This window comes from Eptesicus fuscus, chromosome 6, assembly GCF_027574615.1.
Source record: "Eptesicus fuscus isolate TK198812 chromosome 6, DD_ASM_mEF_20220401, whole genome shotgun sequence".
In the NCBI taxonomy this organism is placed as follows: Eukaryota; Metazoa; Chordata; class Mammalia; order Chiroptera; family Vespertilionidae; genus Eptesicus; species Eptesicus fuscus.
In genome coordinates, this window is record NC_072478.1 from 18,401,419 (window position 1) to 18,422,386 (window position 20,968).

The window sequence follows — 20,968 nt, forward strand, 5'->3', positions numbered from 1 at the left end:
GAGGAGAAGGCGGGGCGGGTGACAAGGGCGGGGCGGAGGCGGGGCCGGGGGCGAACGGAAACGCAGGGGGGCTGGAGGAGAAGGTGAGGTGGGGGACAAGGGAGGAACGGAGGCGGGGTAGAGTGCAGCAGGAAATCCTATTGCAGGATTTTTCCTGCAACGGGAAAGCTAGTATTTACATAAAGACTTTCTTGGACACTGTGCAGATATAACTTAATTCGGAGTTTCAGGCAAAATTTGCAAAGCATTCTGATGTTTTAATTTGGTATTACTTAACTCTCTTTGTTAGGTTATCTTCACCTGATTAAAAAAATATATGATTCAAATGAAACATTTTAAACATTTTTCTCAAAACTTTATACGCGCCACTATGCATTCAATAAACAGGATCTCGAAGGGATATCTTTACCCCCTTGTTTACTAGTATTGCAGCATTATTCACAACAGCCAAGACATAGAAACAACCTAGGCGACCACCAGTGGATGAAGGGATCAAGAAAATGTGGCTTAGCCCGGACGGTGTGGCTCAGTGCATGAGCATTGACCTATATGAGTCAGGAGGTCATGGTTCGATTCCTGGTCAGGGCACATGCCTGGTGTTTCAGTCTCTGTCCCCAATAGGAGGCATGCAGGAAGCAGCCGATCAATGATTCGCTCTCATCATTGATGTTTCTATTTGTCTTTCCCTCTCCCTTCCTCTCTGGGGAAAAAAAAAAAATAAAAATATATATATATATGTGTATATATATATATATATATATATATATATATATATATATACACATATATATATATGTATACATATATGTATATATATACATATATATATTAAAAAGAAAAATACGATATATACACTAGTACACCATGGAATATCATTCAGCCACGAAAAAGAAGGAAATCCTGCCATTTGTAACAACATGGGTGGACCTTGAGGGCCTTATGCTAAGAGAGGTAAGTCAGACAGAGGAAGACAAGCACTGCATGGTATCATGTACACGTGGAATATTTTTTTTTAAAGTAAAAAAAAAAAAAATCAGAATCTTGCAAAGTCTAGTTCCCTGCTCAGTCTCCACGCTCACATCACTGCCCCCAGCCACACAGGCCTCTTGGTCCAAGACTGGGCCTGCCTCTGGGCCTTTGCACCTGGTGGCTCATCTGCCTCTAATGCTCTTCCCTTGGGACTTCTCTTCACTTTTCAAGACCCACCTCAACATTTGCCCTCTCCTGTAGCTCGGGCCACAGTGGCCACTCGATTCTCTGTCCTCATGTGACTGTGCTCTCTGGGACCGGAGCGGAGCCTTCTCCCTGGTCCCGCTGCCTGCTGCCCTGTTGCTCTCCTCCCCTGCCCAGGAAGTCTGCACACCCTGTCTCACCCCCTTGTTGGTTCGTTGACCACTTACGGAGCATCTTCAGTGATGCGTTGCCCAAGCGGAGGACAGGCAATCCGCCACAGTGACAGAGACAGGGCCCTCTCCTGACCCAGACATCCCACCACAGAGCCCTTCTCTTGGAGGCGCGTGGTGAGGCACGTCCGAGGACGTTTGGAAAGAGCAGTATCACACTAGGGTGCACCCGTCAGATGTGATCCTCCCACTCTGTGGGCGTCTCTAGTCATAGAAATGGGGGAAATGTGGAACTGCTCACACCAAACTGGGTGAATCTTAAAAGCATTGTGCTGGGCAGAAGAAAAACAATCATTGAAGGAGGTACACAGAATAATGCCACTTATGTACACTTCAAAAACATGCACCACAATTTTGTATGTTGTTCGTGGAGACATCCCATGTAGAAAGGTGGGAAATGTGCACAAGAGTGATAAACACTTGATGTAGGGTGTTGATTATCTCAGAGGGAGGAAAGGGAGAGAGAGAAAAAGAGGGAGAGGGAGGGGTGAGAGAGGAGGGAGGACGGGAGATAGAGAGAGAAGAGAAAATGAGAGTAGGGAGATGTGCATGGATGTTTTACGCTTTTTTTGTTTGTTTGTTAATCCTCACCCGAGGGTATTTTTCCCATTGATTTTTAGAGAGAGAGAGGGGAAGAGACACACAGAGAGAAACACTGATGTGAGAGGGACATATTGGTAGGTTGCCTCCTGCACTCATCCCAACTGGGGCCGGGGATAGAGCCTGCAACTGAGGTACATGCCCCTGACCGGAACTGAACGTGCGACTCTTCAGTCCATAGGCCGATGCTCTAACAATTGAGCCAAACTGACTAGGGTGGATGTTTAGTACATTTTAAGCTGGGTCAATACAAGTTGTATTCCAGCTTAATTATGATCTGTGCACCACACACACACACACACACACACACACACACACACACACACACACACATCATGGTCCCCATCTACCCCACGAGGAGAGGACCAGGTGGATGGGCAAGTAAATCATGGATTCCACACCCATTCTCTGGTCAAGGTCACTGTGTCCTTGGAGTCTCAGCCCGAAGGTCTAGACACACCTCTTGGGTGCCCCACCATGTCCCACCTTTGCTGAAATTGCCCAGCCCCACAGACCCCGTGTCTAACCCAGTTCAGCATTTACCTCAATCCTGTCCTTCATCCGTACGCGAACTTAGCGCTGGTGCTGCTGACCGCCCAGCCACCTAGGCCAGAGACGCGGGCAGCAGTCAGGCCTTCGCCCCACTCACTGCATCGTGGCCTCTATCTTCTCTCCGACCCCTCCTCTCCTTCCCAGCACCCCACCTGACTCTCAGCGTGGTGTCACAGACTTCCTACCTGTCCTTTCCCTGGTCTCTTTGGGCTCCGCTTGCTCTTCTAGTTCAGCCTTCACAGTGGCCACCACCCTGGTGAAATGACCTGCCTCTCCTGCTCTGGCTCCCCACCCCCGCTGCTCACAGCGAACATTTCTTCTGTGCTTCTGTGCACGTGCCACCGTGACAGGGAGTTTGACATACTTCGTTACTTAACCTTCTACAGTAGGCACTCTTACTTCCATTTATAGGGTGAAGAGGCGAGAACAATCAACTACCCAGAATCTCACAGTCTCTCTTGTTCCAAAGCTCTTAACCTTTTGCACTCGGATGTCGAGATTAAATTACTCTTTGAATGTATCAATAATTTGAAATATAAAAAAATCCAAATAAATAAGTTTGTATGAAAAGAAACTCCAGTTTTTTATTCTACTGCCGCGCTTTGTAAAATCTGGGGTATTTAAAAAATTAAATCCCGAGTAGAATAAAGGAATCGAGAAAAAAGCCAGCGAGTGCAAAGGGTTAAAACTCTTTGATGAAAGACCCAGATCTAGAACCTCTTAGCAGGGCTGACACGCACAGGGCATTTCCCATTTTATCTTGGTTTCATTATAAAGACAAATGAACCGCGGCCCAGGGAGGCAAAACCGCTCCCCTGCAGTCACACAGCAAGCTTGCTGATGTCTTTCCCTGCCTCCCTCTGTGCCCACTCACCTGTGGGAGGTGTCCCTTCTGGCTGTGGAGCTGTCTGGCAGGATGTGGGCCAGCTCTTGCTGGGAGAACGCCCTGGGCCATGGAGGAGGTCTGGGGCCCGCGCAGGAGGGAGCACACGGACCTGGCAGAGCCCAGCTGACCCTCCATCCTTGCGACTCGGGTTCAGTCCCTTGTGTCTTGTTAGGGCCTCTGCTACTTGTCCACTCCACGCTCTGTCCCGCTGGGCCTGCGTCTTTGGGGAGGAGGTGACCGCAGCTTGTCCTGGGCTCTTCCCTCTACTCCTGAGCCCGAGGTGGTGGGGGCTCCAGGTCTCTTTGGGGGGACCCCCGTGTTGGTCCTAACAGCCACTGGGATATGTCCGTGGCTCCTCACTGCTGGAGCAACGGCCTCCTAACACTCATTTTTTAAAATTGAGGTGAGATTCACACACCATCAATGAACCACTTTTAAGTAAGCAATTTAGTGGCATTTAGCACATTTAAATGATGTGCAACCATCACCTCTATCTAGTTCCAGAACCTGTTCATCACCCCAAAATAAAACTGTCCCCATTATCAGTCACTCCCCATTTCCCCTCTCCCCCCACCTCTGGCAGCTACCAGTCTGCTTTCTGTCTCTGTGGATTTGCCTGTTCTGGGCATTTCATGTAAATGGAGTCATTCACAGTGTGTAACCTTTTGTGTCTGACTTCTTTCTGTCAATGTAGGGTTTTCAAGATTCATCCACATTGTAGCCTGTGTCAGAGCTTCATTCCTTCCCATGGTGAAGATTAATTTTGTTTATTCATTCAGCCTTTGATGGACTTGGGCTGTTTCCACCTTTGGGTGGCCATGAATAGTGCTGCTATGAACAAGTTTCTGCTCTGGACAAGTTTCTATTTGAGTCCCTGTTTTTAGTTCTTTTGGGTCTATCTCTCGGAGCAGAATTGCCGGGTCATGTAGCAATCCTATGTTTAGCTTTTTGAGGAACCGCCAAGCTGTTTCCCACAGCGGCTGCACTGTTTTGTATTCCCGCCAGCAGGGCACGAGGGTTTCAATTTCTCCACATCCTCACCAACACTTGTCATTGTTTATCTTTTTCTATTATAGCCACCCTAGTGGGTGTGAAGAGGCATCTCACTGTGTGTGTTTTTCACATTTTAAAATTGTGTTTTTACCCTCTTAACCATTTCTAAGTGGACAGTTCAGTGGCATTTCGTACACTCACATGGCTGTGCAGCCTCACCTCCACCCATCGGCAGAACACCTTTCATCCTGTGGAACTGGAGCTCTGTCCCCGTTGAACCCGAGCTCCCGTTATCCCTCCCCCCGCCCCGGCAGCCTCATTTCACCTGCTGTCTTTGTGATTTTGACTACTCTACGTACCTGATAGAAGTGCAATCACACGGTGCTTGTCCTTCGTGACTGGCTTATTTCACTCAGCATAATGTCCTCAAGCTTCGTCCATGTGGTAGCATGTGTCGGAATTTCCTTCCTTTTTAAGGCTGAATAATATTTCATCGTACATGTACATCACATTTTGCTTACCCATTCATAACACTTGGGTTGCTTCCATGGTTTAGCTATTGTAAATAATGCTGTTAGGAACAAATATCTCTTGGAGACCCAGCTTTCAATACTTTTGGGGATCTACCCAGAAATGAAAGGTCATTCTATTTTTTAAAATTCTCACCCAATGACATGTTTTTATTGATTTTAAAGAGAGAGAGAGAGAGAGAGAGATGAGAGAGAGAGAGAGAGGTGAGAGAGAAACATCAACCGGTTGCCTCCTGTATGCACAGGCCAGGGATCGAACCATAACCTACATACACTGAGTGGCCAGATTATTATGATCTCTGAACGCATAATAATCTGGCCACTCAGTGTACATCCTATATAATAAAAGGCTAATATGCAAATTGTCCCCTCAACCAGGAGTTTGACCAGCAGACAGGCCGGACAACTACCCATGTCCCCTCCCTCTGGCCAGGCTGGCCGGACCCCACCCATGAACGAATTCATGCACGGGGCCTCAGTGTATGTGCCCTGACTGGGGAATCAAACCTGCAACCTTCTTGGTGTATAGGACGATGCTCCAACCAACTGAGCAGCTTGGCTGGGGCTATTATAGGCTCATTTTGGATGATGGGTTGAGAAAAAAATGGACAATACATCAGTAAATCTACTTGTTGGCACATGGAAACTGCTTCACACACATCAAAATAGACTAGAAGCTAAAGAGTCAACCTAGCAAAACAGAAAATGTTAGTGAAGTACACGTTCTTTTTATTTTTTAAAACCTGTTTAATTTTGAAATAATTTTAGACCCACAAAGAAGTTGCAAACACAGTACAGAGAAGTCCCATGTGTCCTTCACTCAGCCTCCCCCAATAAAAGCATCTTACAATTATGTAATTACATATGAGATATATAATTATGTATTATATAACATATCCATATGTAATTATATATTTTATATTTATATATAACGATCACATATAATTATGTATTTATAGTATAATTATAAAAACCAGCACAGTGACTCTGGTACAACACTGTTAGCTGGAGACCTTTTTTGGAGTTTGCCAACTTTTCTATGTACTCAATTGCTTTGAAACGCTCTATGAAATTTTGTTACTTGTGTAAATTCATGTAACTGGCACCACAGTCAGAAAACAGAACTGTTCCATCACCCAAAGATACTCCCTTCTGCTGCCCCTTCCCTAACCCTTGATGACCTTAATCTGGTCAACATAACCCCCGTGATTTTGTCATTTCGAGAGTGTTACATAAATCATATGCTATGGTGTACTACCTTTTCAGATTGGCTTCGTCAACTCAGAACAACACTCTTGAGAACCACTCAGGTTGTCTGTGTCAACAGTTCATTCCTTTTCACTGTTGAGGATTGTTCCATTGTGTGGAGGGACCACTGTTTCTTTAGACATTTTGTAGTTGAAGGAATTTAAGTTGTTTCCAGGTTTTGGCTGGGAACATGTTTCCATCTCTCCAGGGTGAATACCCAGGAGTGAGACTGCTGGTACATATGAAGTGTAAGTTTAACTTATAAGAAACTGTCAGGTCATTTTCCAGAGTGGCCACACCATTTTGCAGCCCCACCACTAATGTGTGAGAGTCCTGCTCGCTCGCGCTGCACCCTTGAAAGCACTTGGTATTGGCAGTGTTTTATTTTAGTCATCCTAATAGGTGTGTCATGATATCGCACCACGGCTTTCATTTGCATTTCCCTAATGGCCAATGAGGTCAAACATCTTTTAAAAATATATATTTTATTGATTTTTTACAGGGAGGAAGGGAGAGGGATAGAGAGTTAGAAACATCAATGAGAGAGAAACACCGATCAGCTGCCTCCTGCACACCCCCTACTGGGTATGTGCCCGCAACCAAGGTACAGGCCCTTGACCGGAATCAAACCTGGGACCCTTGAGTCCGCTGGCCGACGCTCTATCCACTGAGCCAAACTGGTTAGGGCATGATGTCAAACATCTGTTCATTTGCTTCTTCATCATCTGTATATACTTTTTGGCGAGGTGTTCAAATGTTCAAGTCTTTTGTCCATTCTCTAATTATTATTAGTTGAAAAGTTTTTGGAAGATGAAAATGAACTTGAACGTAAGTGCTTCAGTTTTCTCCCTACATTAAGTGCCACTATATGGCATGATTCCATATGATTCTATATGTGCGTGTGCGTGTGCATGTGCATGTGCGTGTGCATGTGTGTGTGCGTGTGCATGTGTGTAAGCACCCTTCTCATTGCAGTCTGTGAATGGCGCCCTCCTGAGGTTAGTGCAGTGCACAGCCTGCTCCCCTGTTTTCCTAGCAGCCAGTCTGATTCTCATTGGAACAACTTGCCTGCCCTCCCTGCCCTACTTCCACAGCAGCTGATGCCGCGCTGTTCTCTTGCCGTGGGATGTAGCCCAACCTCACCTGCTTGGCATCAGGGTATTTACAACATGGCTTCAGCTGACCTTGCCAGTCCCTGTATAGTTAGTTCCCACACTCTCTCTGTCCTAAAACCATACTTTCTCAAGCCTCGGGACCTTCGTATACGCAGTCCCTCTGCTAGGAGTGCTCCCATCCCTCCAGACTAACGACTCCTCACACTCTGTTCTCCAGGCCAAGTGCCGGACTCTTCTTTTCTCTGAGACATTCTCCCTCTTCTGCTCACCAGCCCCGGGACCCGCGCTTTGGCCCATCCCTAAACATTTGGGCTGGGAGTGTCTGTGTCCAGCTCTGGGCTCCCACCCCGACTGGCACTTCCCAGGGCAGAGCCTTGAATGGAGCTTTCCCTGCTTTCCTGGCACTGCTCAGCCTGGGGCTGGGCACAGAGGGTGGCAGGAGGTCAGGCATTGTTGTTGAAACAATAAGCATGAGTTTCCAAGAGGACCGCGTGAGCCAGTATTCACATTTTTGTAATGGCATCGTGTGAATTTTTCATTAGGTGGAAAGACTACAAGAACAGGTCTACATGCTCATTTATCTGTTTGTTTGGTCATTCATTCATTCATTCATTCATTCCATTGTTACTGAATGACTACTATGTGCCAAGCCCTGGTCCTGGTGAAGAAAGCATTCGCCCCTCACCCAGCTTACAGTTGAGTGGAGAAGAAGGACAGAAAACCAGATTTGCACAAATCATACATGTGTGGGTATAATGTGACATGGGCTATGAAGCATGTGATGCTAAGAGACAGGGTAATGGGGGCCCAATCCGTGGTCAGAGAAAAGGAGAAGAGGTGACACTGGGATGAGACATGGAAAATGGATGGGAGTTTAGTTGGCCAAAGTGGGAAGGGGCATGATTCAGGCCAAAGAAACAGTATTTGTGAAGGCAGGAGGCTAGGTGGGGCACCCCTGGGCACCTGCACTCTTGGGCATCCTGCCCTGCCTCATAGCAAACACACTAAAAAGCACCCACATTTTATCTATTTCTTCCTCTGCATGAAAAAAGTAGAAAGAGCGGCTATACCCTTTCTTTTGAAATTATTTAGGCGCCATGAAAAACTCATTTACTCATTGTGCATCTACAGGAAGTATTGCAAATGGAGAACACCTAATCCACAGATAACTTTTCAACGTAATGACATTTCGGGTAAATGTTAAAGCCAACAATGAATAAAGTTGACATCAGGTTAGCTTAAGAAGAGATTTCATTGAAACGTTTGATTTTGATTTATCAGCCTTGTTTCTGTATTTTCAAACATCAGACTGTGGTTTTAAATTTTTTTCCTGTTCTCGAACAATTTCAGAGACGATTTACCGGAAAACCTACGGGTGTGGTGATTTACCAGCGCCTCGCAGCATCCTAACTGGGGGACTCACCCTGTGAGGATGAGGTCAAACGCAACTCGGGGCTGCAGAAGAATCAACGTAAGCCACTGATGGCCTCCCAACTCCTCCTCCTCTTCTCTCATTGTTGTCCCATCTCCATGAAACTCAAATTCCAATTAGAAGGAAGTGTCCTTCTCCCTCCACACAGCATCCCTTTCCCACACTTCTCCGACTTTGCACCCAAAGTTCCCTCTCCATTCTTTTATTTATTTTGCCATTACTCCTATTCTGTAGAGGAAGACTTTGAGGCACAGAGAGGTCAAATTGCTCAGATATTTTTGGTTCCAAAGCCCACTCTATTAGACATCACGATATTGGAGCCAGCATAGCTCACACAGATGAAGACTTTCTGGTCCCATCTATACAATATGAAGACTAGTCAGGGCTCCGAGAGGCAAAGTCTCTTGCCCAAGGTCACACAGCAGGTTTGGTTTACTCCAGAACGCCTGCTCCTTCTTTCTGCTTCCACCTGTTTACCTCCCCCCCCCCCCCATGTATCTGGCAGGCACACTAAGTCTAGGGTGGCCCATATAATTCTATTCCCTGGATCTGGAGATATCTGCTGCGTGGTGAGCTGGGTGGGCATGGAGAACGGAGTCTGGGGCTCTGAGTGATAGGCAGGTAGGCCTGCAGTCCCTCAGAAATGAACTTCAGTGCTCATATCCCAATCCCTGTGCCCTGGGTGAGCCCTGAGCGCCTTGTCAGAGATCCAGATGCCAAGTAAGTGTGTGCCCTCGATGGAACCACTGCCAGATGTGGCCTCTTGAGGAAAGCAAGCAGCACTCATCAGTTCTTTCTTTTTCCTTTTCCTCCATTTCTGCTGTTCCCGGGGTGGTGAGAGACACTGATCTCTGAGGCACTTATCCTGGGAAGAACTTTCCCCAAGAGCCCTAGAAATAGCAGAAATCCTAGCTGCGAAATAGGCCTCTCTGGAGAACCTTAGGACCCACCTATTTGATTTTGAAATGCTGGCGCCCCCTAGTGATTGGTTTGGAATACACAGCATGGAAGAGTCAGAGATTAACTTGAGTGGGATTGAGGAATAAATTAATCTACAGCATTTATATTTATATCTTCGTGATGAATTTAGCTTTTTATCATTATGAAATGTTCTTCTTTATCTCTAACTAATGGCCTGGTGCACAAAATTCGTGCACGGTGGTGGTGGTGGGGTGTCCCTCAGCCTGGTCTGCACCCTTTCCAATCTGGGACCCCTCGGTGGATGTCCGACTGACGGCAGTTGCACATCCCTCTCACAATCCAGGGGCCACTGGCTCCTAACCGCTCGCCTGCCTGCCTGCCTGATTGCCCTTAACCGCTTCTGCCTGCCAGTCTGATCACCCCCTAATGGCTCCCCTGCCAGCCTGATTGATGCCTAACTGCTCCCCTGCTGGCCTGATTGCCCCCAACTGCCCTCCCCTGCTGGCCTGATCACCCCCAAGGCTTTTATTAGTATAGATATGACCCTTCACAGAAAATTTCACTAACCCTGCTTTACAATAAGGGCTTGACGATTGAATCATTGGGGCCAGACACCAAGATATCCTTTCTTTGAATAGTGGAAGGAATAACTATCTTGTCTTTAAGTTGCCCTGAACATCAAATGAGATAATGACTTAGAAAAGTATAAAAGCACCATATAAAGACAACTATCTTTTTCATGTACTGAAAAGACAATAAAGTGGTAAAATGAAAAACACTATTTTTATTCTCCCCCTTCCTTCCTTTACAGCTTTTATTTAAACTTTGAAATTTATAAAAATTTCACTCCAATTTTCATTTCTTTACATTCAACATTATTTTGTATTGGTTTCAGGTTTTATACCAGTTACAGAATAGTGGTTAGACAATCATATACTTTACAAAGTGTTCCCCGATATTTCCAGTACCCACTTGGCATCATACCGTCATTACAACACTGTTGACAATATTCCCTATTTAAGTGACAATAGGTTTGCAGGTTCCTTCCAATCTTTCTTTTGTGGTGCTCGTCCTTCCTTTTCTTTCTCACTTCTTCCCTCATTTTCCTTATATAGTATCTCAATTGGCCTTCAAAGCTCAGTGAAGGCACTGGGACACGCTTAATCCATTTTACAGACCAGGAAACTGAGGCCAATTCCGGTTGGCTGTGGAACTGGACTCAGCGCGCAGGGAGCCCTCACAGCCATGCTCTCCGCCCTTCCTAAGGGGCAGCCGCGGGGCGAACAGAACAAACCTTCCAGTCAGGCTTCGGAGCCTCCTTCTCAGGCACCTCTTCATCATGGACACTCCACACTCTTTCCTCTCCCCCGCCCCCGCCCCCATTCTTTACCGCCCCCCCCCCCCCCCCCACTTCTCTGGAGCAGGTGGTAGGCTTCACACTCACCGTGCAGGCATGCGCTGGGCCGTAGGGCAGGGCGGAGCGGGCTTGCTTTGGGGCCAAGGCTGGAGCAGGAGTCGCCGCCTCTGAAGTGCGAAGACCGCCTGGGTGAGGCCGGTTAGCACTGGGAGCTTCTCTGAATCGGTCAGTCCGGTACCCTGCAGTGTGGCACCCCTCCACTGAGGTGGCGCCGCCCCTCAACCCCTGCCTCAGGGCTGTGGGTCTGCATCCCTCTGCCTGGGCGTCCTTCTATGCTCCTTGTTCCCTGCTGGGCGGACCCATGTCTTGGGGCCACTGCAGAACCTCGCTCTCCACAAGTGAGGCAGATCTTCGCCCGCCAGCTCTCTGTCCGTGCCCAAGCTGACCTCTGGTGCACTCGCCTTGCCAGGTTTTTGCCTTTGATCTGTGACAGCACACTCCTAGCAAGCCTGGTACCCAGAGGGGCACAGAGTCAGTGCTTTGCCCAGAATGTTAGAGGTTGCAGTCGCATTTGCAGATGTCGCCCAGAGCCTGCTGGTGAAGGCAGCTCCTGTGTGGGGTGTCCTCATAGAGGGACGGTGTGGCACCACTCTGAGCCCCTTGGGCTGCCCACCTCCTGGCCAGCCGCTTTGTCAAAGCCGCTGCAATCGCCCGGAAGCCGTCCCTCAGGCGGCCCCGCAGTCTGCCTCATGCCTCTGCTAGGTCTCCACCCTCACTGGGGTCACCTCCTTCTTCCACATTTGCCCTTCATCCATCCCTCTCTCCTGCAGTTCTTGCGCTCCAGGCCCGAAAGAAAGGTCCAAGGCCAAGAAGGACAAAGCCCAAAGGAAGTGACGTTAGGGAGTCCCGGCCTAATTTGCATATTCCTCTTATTATATAGGATAATTACCCTTACTTTTGAGTGTGCTTTGTGTGATGTTAATACAGAGTAGTCCCCTTTATCCGCAGTTTCCTTTTCTGTGGTTTTAGTTACCTTCCATTAACCATGGTCAGAAAATAGTAAATGGAAAATTCCAGAAATAAACAATTCATGAATTTAAAATTATGCACCATCCAGAGCAGCTTGGGTGATGAAATCTCGCACCGTCCAGCTCCATCCCTCCCAGGATGTGAATCATCCCTCTGTCCAGTGCATCTACCCTGTATACACTACACGCCTTTTTAAGATGAATATTTCATGATTTGCTCTCCATACTTTTACAAAAAGTCCACAGTCAAGGAAACTTGAATGTCCATGAAACCTATAAAAAGATGTGTGTCCTCACTAGAAATCAGGGATATATTAAAAGTAATACAACCAAGAAATATAATTTTCCTCCAAGACACTGGCAAAAATGTGAACTTTTATCATTCAAAATGTTGATGACATATTTGGGGAAGCGAACATTCTCATCCATGGGTGGCGATTTTTGCTGCGACTATCTATCTATATATAAAAGCCTAGACAACCATTACGACCGAACGACCAGAACGACCAGTCGACCAGTCACTATGACGCGCACTGACCACCAGGAGGCAGACGCTCGACTCAGGAACTGCCCCCTGCTGGTCAGTGCACTCCCACAGTCCCTTCCCCTGACTGGTCCTTCCCCCCAGCCGGCCAGCTCTGATCTGCTCCATCAGGGCTGGCCAACTTCCTGTGGTCCCTCCCCTCTGTCCCTCCCTCTGGCTGGCAGGCCCTGATCAGCCCAGCCCTGATTGGCCCTGATCGGGATTGGGTGAGATGGCCCTGATTGGCCCTGATCACCCACCAGGCCTAGGGACCCCACCTGTGCACGAATTTGTGCACCGGGCCTCTAGTCTATTAAAATAAAATAAAAAGTGTGCACTTTGTGATGAAGCAGTTCATCGTTTAGAGATTTCAATTGTGCATGAGAAAGAAGAAGAAGAAGAGAGGGGAAGAGTTGAGAGACCCAGTATTTCTGACAAGGTCAGTGATGTCGATGAAGGACGAGGAAGAGCCAGAACCAGGCTCTTCATTTCCCCCACTGAACATGGCGTAAAGCCTTTCACTCTTCCTGCAAAGTCCATGAAATGTCTAAGATGTAAAACCAATCAGCCCTTCCTCTCGTCCACGTTCCCTTCACTGCATCCAACACAATGGAATATTTCTAAAAAGTATTTTAAGTTTGGGGAGGAATATACACATCTCCAGTTTATTTTTTATTTTCAAGTCTATTTCTTCTAACTTCAGGGACGTTATCCTGGTTTGGGGAAGAGCAGGGGGAGAAGCCCACAGGAAGGGCGATAGCGGTCCTTTGGCTTAATCTTGCTGGTTTGGGAAACTGCATAAAACATCCCCTCCCGACCCCACTCACTTGCTCAATCCTTAGAGCAGCAAGAACATGGTGAGGGCTTCCCGTTTTTCCTTGACCTTCACCTATCCACCGATGGCCTCAGAGTGACCGGCCCACCTAGAGGCAGGAGAATTCTTGCCACAATGATGGAGCGCCTCACCTTGATTTATTTCACTTCCTGTAGAGTCCTCAAGAGTCACAGCTGGAAGCTTTGTGAAACATGGACTCAGGCAGCCTGGGTTTGAATCCCAGCTCCCCAATTTCCTAACTGGGGGACCTTGGGCATGTTACCTAAACTCCCAGTGCTTCAGTTTCTCTGTGTGTAAATAAGACAATGATAGTATGTATTCATAGTGTTGTTGGGGTATATGCTGTGATAGCAGAAAAATCCTGGTGGCTTTACAAATTAAAGCTCATTTATCACCCACATACATTCTAATAGAGGCCATCCCTGATATAGTACAGTATTGTGATGATTTTATACTGTAGTAAAGTTACAATATTCTTTAAAAATTTTTAAATATATTTTTATTGCCCTAGCTGGCTTGGCTCAGTGGATAGAGCGTCATCCTGCGGACTGAAGGGTCCCAGGTTCGATTCTGGTCAAGGGCACATGCCTGGGTTGCGGGCTTGATCCCCAGTACAGGGCATGTGGGGGGCAGCCAATTAATGATTCTCTCTCATCATTGATGTTTCTATCTCTCTTTCCCTCTCCCTTCCTCTCTGAAATCAATAAAGATATATTTTAAAAAATAAAAATATTTTTATTGATTTCAGAGAAGAAAAGAGAGGGAGAGTAATCATGGTAATCATAAGAGAGAATCATTGATTGGCTGCCTCCTGCATACCCCCTACTGGGGATGGAGCCTGCAACCCAGGCATGTGCCCTGACTAGGAATCAAATCGGGATCTCCTGGATCATAGGTTGACGCTCAACCACTGAGCCACACCGGCTGGGCAATATTTTAAAATTTTTTAATCACATTTATTGGGATGACATTGGTTAATAAAATTATATAGGTTTCAAGTGTATAATTTTATAATACATCATCTGTAGATTTTATTGTGTGTTCATTACCCAAAGTCAAGTCTCCTCCCAAAATCACTTATTCTGCCTTTACCCTTTTATACCTCCCCCCAACCCCTTTTCCCTCTAGTAATCACCGTACTGTTGTCTGTGTCTAGGACAGTGATGGCGAACCTAAGACACGTGTGTCAGCACTGACACGTGTAGCCATTTCTGATGACACGCGGCCGCATGCCGAGGATGAAACATTTGCTGCTCCTGAGGATGAAACATTTGCGACAAGAGTCTTGGAGTTAGTTTTTTCCTCAAAGTGACACACTACCCGAGTTTTGCTCAGTTTTTTGGCGAAGTTTGACACACCAAGCTCAAAAGGTTGCCCATCACTGGTCTAGGAGGTGTTTTTTGTTTGTTTGTTTTTTGCTTAATTCCTTCACCTTTTCCACCCAGCCCCCCAACCCCACTCCCCTTTGACAGTTGCCAATTGTTCTCTGTATCTATGAGTCTGCTTCTATTTCATTTGCTTGTTTATTTTGTTCATTAGAGTCCACATTAAGGGAAATCATGTGGTATTTATCTTAGGTTATGATATTACACTGTAGGATAGTATACTACAGGTAGCATTCCTGATGCCTATATTGTCTGGTACCAGCCAACTTTGAAAATAAGGCTTGAGCTTGAGTGTGGGCTTAATGGCACAGTTCAAATGTTTAAAAGCTCCCACTCAACAACCCCTTTCTTCAGCACACACAACACCCCACTCATAGTTGGCACCTGCCATTCAAAAATTTTAAGCTCTGGCTGGTTTGGCTCAGTGGATAGAGCATCGGCCTGTGAACTGAAGGGTCTCGGGTTTGATTTTGGTCAAAGGCATGTACCTAGGTTGCAGGCTTCATCTCCAGTTGGGGCGCATGCAGGAGGCAACCAGTCGATGTGTCTTACTCGAATCAATGTTTTCCTCTCTGTCTCTCCCCTTCCCTTTTTCTCTCTCTAAAACTCAAGGAGAAATATCCTCAGGTGTGGATTAACAAAAAACACAAACAAAATGCTGAGGATGCCATGCCAACTCAGCCTTTGTCTGCATAGACATGGCTCTTACTCCAATGATACAGTAGATAAACATCTCTGCAAAGAGAGGACCAGGAATATACCATTCCCTGGGAATCCTTAACTGAGTAATCTTAATTCTTGTTCCCTTTGGTGGAATAAGAAGCTTAAAAATGGCAGCATCCAATCTTACATCGCCCTGACGTTCATTCAAGAGTGAGCTTCACTATCTTGCATCTCTGCTCTATAATAACCGAGACAGCAAAAGTCACCACGTATGCTTGCCCTGGCCGGTGTGGATCAGTTAGTTGGACATCGTCCTGTGCACCAAAAGGTTGATGGTTCAATTCCCAGTCAGGGCACATGCACTGGTTGCAGACTCGATCTCCAGTAGGGGGGTGTGCAGGAGGCAAGCGATCGATGTTCCACTCTCATATCGATGTGTTTTTTTTTCTCTCTCTCTCTCTTCCTCTGTCTCAATAAACCAATGAAAAAAATACTTTTCAAAGAAGTAACATGTGCTTGGATTGCCCAACCAGGGTCCTCTTGGGGACAGTCTTCCACTTCTGTAAAACCTAAACACGACTCAGACAAAGACCCTGCTAAGAACCAACACAGGCAGGACTGTCCAAGCATCCCTGTCAGAGCACCAGCACCTGAATCCCCTTTCTTGCTTGGATTTTAAGGGTTGGATCTTAGACCCTTCACTCACTGTGCAGAAAAGTACATTAATAGGTGGCCAAAATATCCACGAGCTGGGGTCCATATCTGATGCTGGGCTGTCATTCTTATAGTAAATATTTCCTTCTGTTTAAAACTAAATAACCCAACTCCTCCTCTTGTCTAAGTGATTGAGATCATTATGTTCATTTTCTACAAATCCACAAGAGAAAAAAGTGAGTCTGGGAGGAGGCTGGCCACAATAAGCCTTGCACCACATGGACTGCAAGTGAAAAAAAGATCTTAGATGTAAGGGAGGGTCGCTTGGACACTTCAGCATCCCCCACGAGGTCTTCTGTTTGATCTGAAACAAGTTCTGCCAAGGACCTTGACCAAAGCCACTCGAACTTCTTGGTTCCTCAGGCTATAGATGAGGGGGTTGAGCGTGGGGGTGACGAGACTGTAGAAGAGAGAGACCACGTTGTCCTGCTGTGGGCTGTGGTACGTTCCTGGCACCATGTACATAAACACAGCTGCCCCATAAAAAAGCCCCACCACAATGATGTGCGAGGAACAGGTGGTGAAGGCCTTGTGTCTGGCCTCAGCTGAGCGCATGCGGAGAACAGCCCCCAACACGTGGCTGTAAGAGGTGGCAATGAGGGACAGGGGCAGCAGCAAGATCAGCACCCCCGAGATGGACAGCACCAACTCATACACAGAGGTGTCCGCACAAGAGAGCTTCAGCAGAGCGGGCAGCTCACAGAAGAAGTGGTCCACAGCGCGTGAGGCACAGTAAGGGAATTGCAGGGTGATGGAGGTCTGGATGGAGGCCACCAGCACACCTGACAACCAGGAGGTGCCCACCATGAGCAGGCAGACCTGACGTCTCATGAGCATAGGATAATGCAGGGGGTGGCACACAGCAACATAGCGGTCATAAGACATAAGGGATAGCAGAACACCCTCAGAGACACCCAGCAGCATCAGGAAGAACATCTGAGCTGCACAGCCTCCAAAGGAGATGGAACCTTCTCCCTGGCGGAAGTCAGCTGCCATCTTGGGGATGGTGACCAGCGGAAAGCCAACATCCAACAGGGAGAGTTGGCTGAGCAGAAAGTACATGGGTGTGTGGAGCCTGGAGTTTGTGTGGATCAGGAAGATGAGGATGGCATTGCCCAGAAGGCCGATGGTGAATATGATGGCCACAAGGGAGAACAGGACCAGATGCGGCCCTGAGTGGCTGAAGAGCCCCGTGAGAGTGAAGTCCGAGGTCACTGATTGATTTGATTCCCCCATCCCCTGGGAGGAATCATTCATCTGCAGAAAGAACTGGATATTTGGCAAGAAGTCTCAGTGGGTGTAGTTTCACCTTCCAAACCAGCTGTAATTGTTTGATAGTGGCTGCTGGAGTCTCTTGAGAAGGATGATGAGTACATTCAGTGTCAGTAGGGAAAAAAAATACTATGATTGATTAATTATGTCTGATATAATCAGGAGATTGTGAATAGCAAAATGATTCCCTGCTCTTGCCATTTCTTTGTAAAAGTCTTGCCTTCACCTACCAGGCAAGTACTACTCACCAATACTTGTAGCTAAACTGTCTGTTCTCAAGCGAGGGAGTACAAATCAGCCCCACTGGAATACACCCCATTCCAGATACCCTGGGGACAAAACAGAGGTAGGATTCTGAAGAGACTAGAACAGTGGTCGGCAAACTCATTAGTTAACAGAGCGGCAAACCGCGGCTCGCGAGCCACATGTGGCTCGCGAGCCGCAGTTTGCCAACCACTGGGCTAGAATATGAAGGAGGGAGATCTTGTCTAAATGACAGGGGGTGATGAGAATGAATCGAAAATTAAGTCCAAACTATAAGGAAATTCTCATTTCCAAATTCATTGGGAGGGCTGCTAGAGGCAAAGACCAACAGTAATTAGCATAATAAATGCGAGAAGTCCTCAGAAGGCTGACTACTTTGATATTCAGCAGGCCTGAAGATCTGCATATTATTACCTGCTGCTGGCTGAACAGCTGAAGGCAATTCCCCTAACCTGATAATCCTTTATCGTTTACCAAACCTCACCATTGATGTCTGTTTGCTTTGCTAAAGGGCAAAATGTATATTCTAGTGCAGTGGTCGCAAACTGCAGCTCCTGAGCCACGTGCGGCTTGGCTGCGAGCTGCTGTTTGCTGCTCTGTTGACTAATGAGTTTGCCGACCACTGTTCTAGTGAATAAAAAGCCATGGGTCTTGGAGATTCAGTGAGCTTCTCCACTAGAGGGAAGTGATCCACCTGGTTTTCCCCCCATACCTTCCAAATTTATATATCTTGTCTAGTGTATCCATTTATGCGTGGCCCCTTCTCCAGATTCCTGAATCCTTGCTGTGAAAGGTTGTGGCAGGGGCCAATGTCTGGAAGGAGTCATTGGTGAGATGACATTTAGAATATGGACCCAAGGCTTCTGCACTGTAAAGGGACATATGCATGACGGAGGTTGGAACCAAATGGTCTAGAGTGGTGAGTGAAAAGTTGTCTGGAATATCAGACATCATTTTGAGGCTAAATTTCGTAGGGTAGGAGTGGAGAATATTGGGCTCTGTGTATTAAGTACCCAACAAAAATCTGCTGAATGAATGCAGTAGACAAGAAAGATGAAGGATCAGGAGAGCCTGCCCCCCACCCACTTGACCTTACCTTCGATGTCACTTTGCAGGGAAATGCAGGTCATCCTGGAATATTGTTCAGACACACCACCTCCAACACTGAGAACGTCTGGGCCAAAGTGGCCTCTGTTGCCATCATCAATGGGAAAGAACAGAGATGTGTATAGAGAAGTAGAGTGGGGCCAGCATTTTAAGACCAGGAGGGTTCAACCTTGCATAGATCCTTGCAGAGGTCTGCTTCACCAGATGTCCAAAGGCGGTGAGCTGCTCAGAGACCAAGAAGGGCCAGTATTGGGTGGGTGTCTACTCAAGACCCTTGGTGCCCACATCATTGATTATACTTACCTTAGATAGCTTTCCTCTTTTCTGACTTGATTCCTTCTAATCATGAAACTCGGTCAAGGTTTTTTTCTCTTGCCCAACTGCTGACTGTCCTCTTCTCTCCAACTCGCTCTCTGTTTTGCCCGTGTCAATGCCACACTAAAGCTGGCACTTAAGCCCTTCTCAAATTACTGCCTAGTCTAATCTTCCATCACACAAAGGCACTTTATTATCCTGTCCCCAGCTATTTGTTCATTCATTCATTTAATGAAAATTAATTCGCTCCTCCTAAGTGCCAATCACTGAAGGAGTCATAAACTACACAGTGGTGAAAAAGATGGACAAGTCCCTGCTCTCCTGAGAGACATAAAAAACAAAGACAAGTAATCCATGGACTTTTAAATAAAAATAATATAAAAATATAAACAGAGTGATCCTTTAGTAAGTAACTTACCAGAGAAAACATCTTTGGACAATGTGGTTGAGAGCAACTGCTCTGGACAGGAGAGAGCTGCCCTCAAAAATCTAACTGTTATAAGAAGGAGAGGGAAGTCCCAACTATCTGTTTCTACCTGTGGGTGGAAACCAGACAGGCCCATTATGGACCTGACCAACAAGAAATATCCCTAAATTGAATGGAGAGCTTCATGAGGTGGTGTCTGTCTTATTCAATACATGATGAATGAATTGGAGATACAAAGACCTCTTAGCACTGCCCTCAGAGAACTTAGAGTTTGACAGGAGGTGCAAGCAGGTAAGCAAATCACTTTAGGACAGTATGAAAAAGAATGCAACAAAGATGTATATATTGTGCTGGAGGGGTCTATGCCCAACACTGCTTATAGGGTGTCCGAAAATACTTTCCCAAGGGTTTATGCCCAACTCTGCTTGTAGGGTGTCCGAAAATGCTTTGCAGAAGAGCGGACCTTTGCGCTGGTTTTTGACAGTTGGGTAGGGTTATTTTCTAGGGAGATAGAGAAAGGTAGATCATTTCAAGGAGAAGGAATGAGGTGCGTGTGGGTTGCACGTCATATAATTAAGAGAATACACTGTGGGCTTAGAACAAAATTTGAATACCACCTCAGCTTCATCATGGCTTTGTGACTTTGTGGCCTTGGGCAAGTTACTCAACCTTTCTGGAACTCAGTTTCCCCATCTGTCTATGGGGAGCAATGAGACCTTTGTGGGAATAGCCGTTAGTACTAAATGAGACCATGAAAGCTCTGGCTGGTAGCTCAGTCGGTTAGAATATTGTCCCAATACACCAAGGTTGCAGGTTTGACCCTGGTCAGGGCACATGCAAGAAGCAACAAATGAATGCATAAATAAGTGGAAACAACAAATTGACCTTTCCCTCTCTCTCCCTTCCTCTAAAATCAATCAATTAATAAACATTTTTTAAATGACACAGTGAATTAAAAAGCTTAGCACATGGTAATTTCTTGACTTAAGTTCACAACTATTATTCACATTGTAGAGGAAATATAAACATTAAAAAAGATCAATTGGCTGGGTGACTTCTGAAACCCCTTCATATGGTAGGATAATGTACGCCTGGTGCTTAGCTCAGTGTCTGGAATATAATAAGACTGTTCAATGCACATTATATATTTTTTGTTGACATTATTCACCATTATAACCCTTGTCCAGTTGCCTGGCAAAAATTTATCAGTTCAAGTTCATTCTCAGTAATGTTCTTCTGAAAGGACAAACCCCCTGTTATTCGTTGAACTCAGTGGGTCTCAACTAGAGGTGATTTTGTCTTCTCCCCAACGCAGGAGACGTTGTGGGTTGTCACAGTTGGAGGTGTTACTGGCATTCAGTGAGCAGAGGTCAGAGATGCTGCCGAACAACCTACAAT

At 46.5% G+C, this 20,968-nt stretch overlaps 1 protein-coding gene across 1 annotated transcript; it reads right to left on the minus strand.

The window, feature by feature from the left end:
- Positions 1 to 16,458: 16,458 nt before the first annotated feature.
- Positions 16,459 to 17,421, minus strand: LOC103300935 (olfactory receptor 2Z1-like). The gene has a single exon (XM_008157864.2). It carries the CDS (start codon positions 17,419 to 17,421, stop codon positions 16,459 to 16,461), a length of 963 nt encoding a protein of 320 aa, XP_008156086.1.
- Between the last annotated feature and the right edge of the window lie 3,547 nt (positions 17,422 to 20,968).